General features: G+C 49.5%; 1 protein-coding gene across 1 annotated transcript; it reads left to right on the forward strand.

The window, feature by feature from the left end:
• The first annotated feature begins 602 nt into the window (after positions 1 to 602).
• On the forward strand, positions 603 to 1,589 carry LOC147600826 (olfactory receptor 6E1-like). The gene has a single exon (XM_086746652.1). It carries the CDS (start codon positions 603 to 605, stop codon positions 1,587 to 1,589), a length of 987 nt encoding a protein of 328 aa, XP_086602778.1.
• Positions 1,590 to 10,174: the final 8,585 nt, after the last annotated feature.

Genomic DNA, 10,174 nt, shown 5'->3' on the forward strand with positions numbered 1-10,174 from the left:
CACATTTCAGTCATTCTTTAGAATACTGAAGAAGGCAAGATGTACTTGGTCCCTGATCCACCCTCTTTCCCTTTCCTGAAAAAAACAGAGAGCAGGAAGTTGTGGAAGCAAGCCAGGGATTCCAAAAAAGATACTTGATCGTACTTACTTTGAAATCAACAGATTCTCCGAGATTACAAGTCCAAAAAGGCAAGTAGTGGAATGTAGAAGGAACAGGTTTCATGACGTATATTTGATTAGATTTGATTTGATGGTTTAACATTTTTTTAATAGACAAATTTTGCATGTAAGTGTGATAGATGTTTGCAAAAGGTCTGAGTGAATTTGGAATTTCCCAGGAATGGGGTGAAATAGTTATCAGCCACTTTTAAATCCTCTGTTCTGGAGAAATAATCCTTTGTGACTGTTTGAAAAAGGTAGAAAGAACAACTTATCTGAGGACTGTAACTAAAATGTAAACCAGGAAAATTAAGAAATGAAAAATGCTTGAAGGACTGTCTCTGCCTGTGTTACATAGGAAGACAGCAGGAAGGGAAAGAAGCAGAAAAGGAAGGACAGAACTTTACATCCAGCGTGTGAAAGCACCACGCTTGTTCATTGCCATGTTCCTGTCCTGGCAGGATGAACTGAAATTCAGCACGGCACCAGAAAACGGAACAACTGCAGTTACCGAGTTCATCCTGGAGGGTTTCTCAGGGCTTGATCAAAGACTGCAACTGTTTCTGTCTCTGCTCCTTCTGCTCCTATACCTGACAACAGTGACGGGGAACGCAACCATCATTTTCCTCGTGTGTGTGGATCCCCACCTGCAAACCCCCATGTACTTTTTCATCAGCAATCTTTCCTTCTTGGAAATCTGGTTTACGTCCTCCACAAGTGTCAAATTGTTGCTGATCCTGGGTTCTGGCAGGAGAACAATCTCACTAAGCGGCTGCTTTGCCCAATCCTATCTCTATTTTGCCTTGGGCTCTGCGGAATTTGTCCTACTTGTTGTCATGTCCTTTGACCGCTATGTTGCCATCTGCCAGCCTTTGCGTTACGCTGCCATCATGAAGCCTCAGCTCTGCATCCACCTGGTTCTTGCTGCTTGGGTATTGAGCATCACACTCTTTAGTTACCGGCTGCTCCTCCTCTCCAAGCTGACTTTCTGTGGCTCAAACAAGATCCACCACTTCTTTTGTGACAACTCCCCCTTATTCAAATTGTCCTGCTCTGACACCAGCCTGCTTTGGAAAACAGACTCTGTTTTAATATCATTTGTCATACTGGGTTCCTTATGTTTAACTCTGGCATTTTACATGGGCATCCTTTTCTCTGTTCTACACCTGCCAGCAGCCTCTGGGAGGAAGAAAGCTTTTACGACATGTTCTTCCCATCTCACCACCTTGGCCATTGTATACGGGAGCTGCATTGCTCTCTACGTGCGTCCTTCCAAAGATGTTTCCTTGGAGACAAACACAGTGGTAGCTTTGCTGAACACTGTCTTGTATCCATTCTTAAACCCATTCATCTACAGTCTTAGAAACCAGGCTGTGAGACTGGCCCTGAAGGAAGCCATTGCCTGTGCGACACCACAGCTTTTCTCCTGATCGTGATGCATTCCTGGACAGCAATTCCAATGAGCTGCTGTCACGTGTGGAGTAATACCAGTGCAGATGTATGTAATGTCCAAACACCTGAGATGCCTCAGGCAACAGATGTTCTTGCTGGATTGTGTCAGGTTAAGTGATAAGAAGCTCATCTGCACACAAAAAGAAGGCACAAACAAGGACAGGAGGAGTAACTCAGTTAATGCCCTGCCCCAGCTGCTCCCAGGCACATCACAGGAGAGCCACCAGCTCGTCAAGAGCCCATCTCCACAAACCAAGAGGAGCACAGAGGCACAGTGGCAGGTGGGAACCCAAATTACAGGCTCCTGAGGAATGAACATCTTGTCCCAGCTCCTTCCAGGGCTGCCCTGGGAGAGCCATCAGCCCCATGGTCCAGGTGGGAAACCCATCAGGATGAGTCACTGAGAGCAGCTCTCTGGATCACCATTTGGACTGAGGGTCTTGTTGCCTGGTAGTGTAGGACACATCATGGGATGCAGGGGAAGAGCATTTTTGGATTGGAGAGGACCTCTTACAGGATGTTTATGGGAGGATACTGACCAGTGCAGTCTGTCCTGTCTTCTCATTAAACTTAATTTCTAACTCTTTCCTCTGTGTGGGAGTCTCTCTTCTGAGTGAACGTGTGAGCACAGGGGTGTGAGTGCAGCAGCTGGAGCAGGACCAGGGGATCACTAGTATGTCATTAGTGCCAGCAACTGAGAGTCTGCAGTGTGTGACATTAAGATTGTGTGCGTGTGACTGGGGAGGTCTGTACCAGCATCTGGAATGGGGCTACAGCCTTGGGGGCTCGTATTTCCAGATGCCTGTCTCTGGGGAGGCTGGTATCCAGGGGCAGCTGCTGAGGTGGCTGAGTGCCTGGGTCCAGCTGCTGGAGGGATCCTCCCTGTACAGGTATATGGAATAGAATAGAATAGAATAGAATAGAATAGAATAGAATAGAATAGAATAGAATAGAATAGAATAGAATAGAATAGAATAGAATAGAATAGAATAGAATAGCTTGGATTGGATTGGATTGGATTGGATTGGATTGGACTGGATTGCATTACCTTAGATTACTTCAATTAGAAGGGACCTACAATGATCATCTAGTCAAAATGCCTGACCAGTTCAGGGCTGACCAAGACATAAAGCCTGTTAGCAAGGCCATTGTCCAAATGCCTCTCCAACACTGACAGGGGCATCGACCACCGCTCTAGGAGGCCTGTTCCAGTGTGTGACTAGCCTCTCGTTAAATAAATGCTTGTTATTTTCATCTTTTTACCTCCCCTGACACAGCTTTGAACCATTCCCACACATCCTGTCACAGGTTAATGTGACAAGAGCTCAGCACATCCCTCTCCACTCCCCCTCCTCAGGAAGCTGTAGACAGCAATGAGGTCGCTCCTTAGCCTCATTTTTTCCAAACTAGACAAGCACAGAGTCCCCAGCCAGGGATCCCTGCTGACTCACACTGAGCCTGCTGTCGACCAGCACCCCCAGATCCTTTTCTGCAGGGCTCGTGCCCAGCCACTCCTCTCCCAGTCTATGCTTGTGCCTTGCATTATTTCATCCCAGGTACAGAACCCGGCCTTTGTTCTTGTTAAACACGGTGAGAGTTGCCTCCTCTGGGGCATGGATACAGGTGTTAAACTGCACAGGGCCAGGAGAGTTTCCTATGCTGCCCCAAAATGTCCCACTGTGTCCCAGTGGCCTCCAGATAGGGTATGACCCCGTCAGCATGGCTCTCCCAGCCTGATCATCCAGCTGCTGTTTCACCCATCTGTTCATCTGCCCTTCTAGACTGTAATGTCCTCTCTTGGATACAAGACCATCATAGCATCATAGAATGGTTTGGGTTGGGGACATTTAAGGTTATTTATTCCAACCCTCCTGCAAGAAGCAGGGACATCTTCAACCAGATCAGGTTGCTCAGAGTCTCATCCAACCTGGCCTGGAATGTTTCCAGGGATGGGGCATCCACCACCTCTCTGGACAAGCTGTTCCAGTGTCCCACCACCCTCAGTGTGAAAAAAAATTCCTAATATCTAATCTGAATCTACCTCCTTCTATTTTAACACCATAACTGCTTGTCCTATTGCAACAGGCCCTGCTGAATTGTTACTCCCTGAATTTCCTTTAGGCCCCCTTTAGATATTGGAAGGCCGCTATGAGATGTCCCTGGAGCCTTCTCTTCTCCAGGCTGAACAGCCCCAAAATTCTCAGTGTGTGCTCATAGGAGAGGTGCTCCAGCCCTCTAATAATCTTCGTGACCCCCTCTGGACGCTTGTCAACTGGTCCATGTCCTTATGTTGGGGACTCCAGAGCTGGATGCAGTACTGCAAGTGGGGTGTCATGAGAGCAGAGCAGAGGGGCAGAATCACCTCCCTCAACCTGCTGGCCATGCTCGTTTTGAAGCAGCACAGGACGTCATTGGCTTTCTGGGCTGCAAATGCACATTGTCGGCTCGTGTTGAGATTCTCATCCACCAGCACTCCTAAGTCCTTCTCCTCAGGGTTGCTCTCAATCCAATCTCTATCCAGCCTGTATTTGTTCCTGGGATTGCCCTAACCGGCGTGCAAGACCTTGTTCTTGGCCTGGATGAACTTCATGAGATTTACATGGGCCCACGTCTCCAGCCTGTCAAGGTCCCTCTGCATGGAACCCCTTCCCTCCAGTGTGCCGACTGCACAATACATCTTGGTGTCATCGGCGAACTTGCTGAGGGTGCACTCTATCCCACTGTCCATGTCGCTGACAAAAATGTTGAACAGGGCTGGACGTAACACTGACCCTTGAGGAACACCAGTCTTCACCCGTCTCTGCCTGGACATTGAGTTGACCACAACTCTCTGAGTGCGGCCATCCAGGCAATTCCTTTTCCAATTTCTTGTCCTTATATCGAAGGAGACCATGTCAAAAATCTTGCTGACGTTACAGTGAACATCGTCCAGTGTTCTCCCCTCATGCACAAATGTCGTTACTTCATCATGAAGGCACTCAGATTGGTGAGGCATGCTTTACCCTTGGTAAGTCCGTGCTGACTGCATTTGGACACATTTTGCTCTCCTAGGTGCCCAGAAAGATCACCCAAGAGATACCAGTCGCTTACTGCTCACCACTGTGAGCTTGTACAGCCTGTGGTTCCCTGGGTTGCACTTTTGGCTTCTTTCAGAGAAGGATGCAACCGTTGCTTGTCCTCACTCACAAGACAGCTCTACCAATGCCACGACCTTTCAAAAGGGATATTCCACAGAAATATCCGTCTTCTCCTGTCATTTCATTACTGCTATTCTGCCTTTCGTACACTGTATTTAATTTCTCTCATCTTTCATATATTGTCACCTTTCCTGATACATTTACCATTTCTGAAGTCATCTTTTCAGCAGTGTCCAGCCCAAGGCCCTTTTCATTCCTGTCCAGTTTTCTCCTCCCCTCACTCTTTGTTCATTCAGACAGTGCCCACCTGTGCTGCTGCTCTGAGCTTCAGGGAGTTAAATCTCACCTGACTGTCAGTGGCCTAGCTGTCTCTTTAGCCAACTCTGTCATTGTGTTTACATCTATCATTCTGTATCTCCCTGTCTAGAATATTTCTCATAAGAGATCCCTTGTAGAAAGGCAGCCTCATTTCAGATATCCCACCCTCAGCATGTGCTTGAGGAGTGTGTTTCACTCTTTAGGAAGCTTTCTCTGGCTTCTCTTTTCTTTGCTTGCAGAGAGGACAAATCCTGCTGTGCCAGTGTGCAGCCAGCTCTCTAAGGAGAGCAGGTGGGAGATGGTGCAAAGGAGCTGTAACATCCAGCTGCAGACTTCAGTGGAGAAGTCTGATGTCAGGAAAAGTGATGCAAGTCCGAGGTGGCCAATGAGACAAATGGTGGGGTAAGGGAGGTGAGGAGGAAGGCTGTCCATACTGTGTTGTACTTTAAGGGACTGCTGTTCCTACATGTCCAGACCTCCTGAGGAGTGTCATAGTTCAGCCCCGATCGGGACAGGACTACGCAATCTCTCTCTAGCTCCCCCCACCCTCCGAGAGAATAGGAGGAGATGATATAAGAAAAACGGCTCAAGGTTCGATATCAGGACAGGGAGAAATCCTTAAAGTTACCATTACAGGCAAAACAGACTCAACTTGGGGAAAAACACTCATTTATTTCTAAAATTAGCAGGAGAATGAGACAGGGAACAAGATAACCTCCCCCCACCCCTCCTTCTTCCTGGGCTTAACATTATCTCTACTACCTTCCCCTCCCGAGCGGCACAGGGAGGGAAAAAAGGGAATGGGGGTCGCGGTCAGTTCATCATGCATTGTTTTACGCTGCTGCGTCATCGTCAGGGGAAGAACTCCTTTCATTCCTCCCCTGCTCCATCGTGGGGTCCCTCCCACGGGCCACAGTCCTTCGTGAAACTGCTCCGGTGTGGGTCATCTCTTTCACGGGGTGCAGTCCCTCTAGAACAGCTGTCCCAGCGGGCCCTCCATGGGCCACAGCCTCCTTCAGGCCTCCAACTGCTCTGGCGTGGGGTCCTCCACGGGCTGCAGGTGGATCTCTGCCCCTCCGTGGACCTCCATGGGCTGCAGGGGGACAACCCGCTCCATCATGGTCTTCACCATGAGCTGCAGAGGAGTCTTGGCCAGGAGCCGCATTACTCCTCCCACTCCTTCTGAACTGACCTTGGCGTCTGCAGCCGTTCCTCACAACAGGCTGGCAGACGCCTCTCAGGATCCTTTTTACATCTTATTCACTTCAACTGCTCATCTCCTCTCCACTTCTTGCAGCCAGGCCAGGCCTGCAAGGCCCACAAGGTTCACGCCTCCCCGTCTCTGCCCCCCGCTCAGCTGCTTCACATCTTCTCCCTCTTTTTCTGTTTTCCCCTTCTTAAATACGTTATCGCAGAGGTGTTATCACGGGACATTCTGCTACCAATTGGCTCGGCCTTGGCCAGCAGCGGGTTCGCCCTAGGCCCGTCCGAGTCCACTAAACAAAGGGGAGCAACTTCTAGCAGTTTCCTACAGAAGCCACCACCTTAGCCCCCCGCTCACTAACAAAACCAGAACAGGAGACACTCTGGACCAACATCAGCTGGAGAATGCCGCTATCACCTTTTCTTTCAACTGAAAAGTAACAAAAAATATCCTTTAAAAGCAAGAACATTTTTATTAGGTGCACTAGGACATTTTCCTCCTTAACTACACTATGAAACCTCTCCAATTAGCTGTCTTGAAGACTTGAAGAAAATTACAGGAAGATACATGGCTCGTTAGAACTTTCTTGAAGCATTAATAGGCCCCACTGAGGGTCATTACTGACAAAGCCTCCCCATGGGCTCGTTAGAGCAAATAATTGGAGCCTGTTACTGCAGGTAGGCAAAGGCACTGTGCAGGTGGCTGTAATGCTGAGAAGACCCTTGGTTTGTTTCATGAAGCAGAAGGGCGAAACCATGACCCCCAGGCCCTAGGAAGGCTGATCTTGTCCCTCACATGTGACTCCTGGGGGCAGTGGTGTGTGAGGGTGAGCAATGCCCAGTGTAGGAAAACTGTACAGCACGTTCTGGCTTCCCCAAGGGAAGGGATGAGGATGAAACAAAGTCCAGAATCCAAAGATAAGGTTCATCCTAGTAGGCCTTGGTGGCAGAGGAAACTGCCGTATTCAAGGGGACAAAGAGCTTGGTCTTTCAGCCTTGCCAGAGCCCTTGGCCATCTGTACTGCAGGTTTACTCATACTGTCCCCTTCATGCACCATTTTCCCTTCAGGCTGTTGACATCCATCTTGCTTTTCTACCTAGCTCTCACCTCAGCATTCCTATATCTTCACTGATGTCTCTCCACTCTCATTGGCCATTCCTTGAAACACAAAGCCATGTGCTGATCCAGACTCCCTCTGGGTGACCTCTTGCACCACAACGCTACCCTTTGATGGAGATTTCTTATTCCTCCCCTGCAGTCTGAACCTTTTAAGCTGCACTTTCTGGAAGCTTCCTTCTCTTCCCACTACCAAGAAAAGCTTCACAATCTCTGAAACCATCCTCCAAGCAATTGCAGGCTGCTGCTGTGGAGCCCTTGGCCTCCACTTCACCAGGCTAAAGAAGCCCAGGTTTCTCAGCCTCTCCACAAAGGCCCCAAACCTCATCCTGGCAGATCTCCTCTGCACCCTCTCCAGTTCCTCCTCATTCCTTCAGAACAGTGAGCCCCACAGGCAGATACACTAGTCCAGGTGTGGTCACAGCAATGCTGGGTGAAAGTGGATGATAACTCCCTGTTTGGGTGCCCGCAGTCCCCCTCATGCCATTGGCCTGATTCACAGTGAGCATGCATCACTGGCTCATGTGGCATCCCTCTTAATGCCCAGTGCCTTCTCCTCAGAGTCCCTCCTCAGCTGTTCAGGCCTCAGTCTTCCCTCGGATATGGAGTTATTTTGCCCCCAGTAAAGGACTGCCCACTTCTCCTTGTAAAACTATAGGAGCTTTCTATTTGCCGAATCCCAGAGTTTCTCAGGGTCCCCCAGGAATGAGGCTCTGTTGGGCCAGCTGTTAATGCATGCGTGCAGGTGGCTCACCCTGACACATGGTGCCTCTGACAAGAGAACAGCATGGGGAACTGCAGGACACTACAGAGGATAAAAGGAAGCCCGTGTTCAATGGAATTGCTCAGCAAGGTACACGTTCCTGTGCTGACAATCTCCGAAACACCAAACGAAGGGACAAAGGAAGCCAAAGTATGGCCAAGGAGGAAAGGGTAACGAGAGATGGGCTGTGTGCATGGGAGGATACAAGGATGTCAAGGGAATGAAATTGTGAGGGTGAATAACAGGGAAAAGGAAAAGTGAACAAATGAAATTATTTAGCCTGTTTGGGGCTTCCTGCCAAGCAGCCAAGCATTTGTTCTACAAGGCCATGAGTAAAACAAGAAAGCCATAGGTCATAGACTCAGAGAATGGTTTGGATTGGAAGGGACCTTTAATGGTCATCCTGTCCAACCCCCCTGCAAGAAGCAGGGACATCTCCAACCAGATCAGCTTGCTCAGAGCCCCGTCCAACCTGGCCTGGAATGTTTCCGGGGATGGGGCATCCACCACCTCTCTGGGCAACCTGGGACACTGTTCTACCACGTCATTCTAAAATTTTTTTTTCTTTATGTCCAGTCTGAATCTACCTCCCTCTGTTTAAAAAGCATTACCCCTCGTCCTTTCACAACAGGCCCTGCTAAAGTGTTTCTCCCCATCCTTCTCATAAGTCCCCTTTAGGTACTGGAAGGCCGCTATAAGGCCTCTGCGGAAGCTTCTCTTTTCCATGCAGAAAATCTCAACTTTGTCAATCTGTCCTCATAGGAGAGGTGCTCCAGCCCTCTGATCATCTTCGTGGCCCTGACTCATGGTGGGGCAACAAACAGATAGGAACTCACCAGATGGATGATCAGGCTGAGAGAGCAGTGGTGAAGGGGTCACACTCTACCTGGCAGTGACTGGGACATACTGGGCACTGTGGGGCAGCACAGAAGAATCTCCTGAGCCCTGCGCAGTTTAATACCTATACCCATGGCCAGGAGGAGGCAACTGTCACCACATTGGTCGATAACAGTACATCGGGAGGACCATTGCCGTGCCTTTGGGATGCCATGCAGGGGAAACCTGACAGGCAGCAGGACAGTCCTGTCAGGAACTTCGTGGGACAGAGGAAGGACAAATGCCAGGTCCCGCTCCTGGGCTAGACTGACAGCTGGAAGTAGAAGGGGCTGAGGAATGCCTGGCTGTGGAGCAGCTCTGTGTAAAAGCTCCTGGTGATGCTGAGGGACAGAAAGCTCAATGAGATCCCACCTTGTGCCTGGTAGCAAAGGCAGCCAGCAGTGTTCTGGAGTGTGTGAACAGGAATGTCACCAAAGGAGTGAGAGAAATGATTGTTTCCCTCTAATTGCTCCTCAGACCACCAGTGTGACAGTACTGTGTCAATTTTTGGGCCTCCACTGGGGAAGGGGAGGAGGGAGTAAGCAGCTGTGTGGCTGCTGGGCTACTGTTCAGAGATAAGCCATCACAGCAAGGAAGATGTTGACAACTGGGAGAGAGGTCGGAGGAGAGCTGCCAAGATGTTCAGGGGCTGAAGCGCTTTCCTTGGAGGAGAAACTGAGGGAAAAGTTCTTGTTCAAGCTGAAGAAGGGAAGGCCTCAGGAGCGTCACAGCAGCCTGCCAGTCACTGCAGAGATGTTTTCAGGAAGATGGAGCCAGTCTTGTCACCATGGTGTTTGGTAGGAGGATAATGGACAATTGTCAGCTTTTGAAATCAGGAATGTTCAGGCCAGAGAGAAGGAAAATCTATTTCTCCTTGAGGGCATGCAAGCATTGGAGCAGGTTTCCCTGAGATGTTGTGCCATCTCTGTCCTTGGGTGCTTTCGGCCCGCACTGGAACCTTTAAGCAATGTGTTCCGACTCCATAGCTGATCATGCTGTGACCAGGAGGTTGGACCAAAGACCTCCTGAAATCTCAGTCAGGAGAGTGGAAACCCAAATGATGCTTTGGTTCCCTCCCCTCTGGATCTGCCCTTGATGACAGTAGGGAAAGCTCTCAGGTTCCCCACAACCATGGAAGTCAGTCAGATG

Source organism: Chlamydotis macqueenii, chromosome 4 (genome assembly GCF_036417535.1).
Source record: "Chlamydotis macqueenii isolate bChlMac1 chromosome 4, bChlMac1.mat, whole genome shotgun sequence".
Lineage (NCBI taxonomy): Eukaryota > Metazoa > Chordata > Aves > Otidiformes > Otididae > Chlamydotis > Chlamydotis macqueenii.

Coding starts and splice junctions, on each gene's coding strand:
- LOC147600826 (XM_086746652.1), top strand. CDS start 603: ATGTTCCTGTCCTGGCAGGATGAACTGAAATTCAGCACGGCACCAGAA.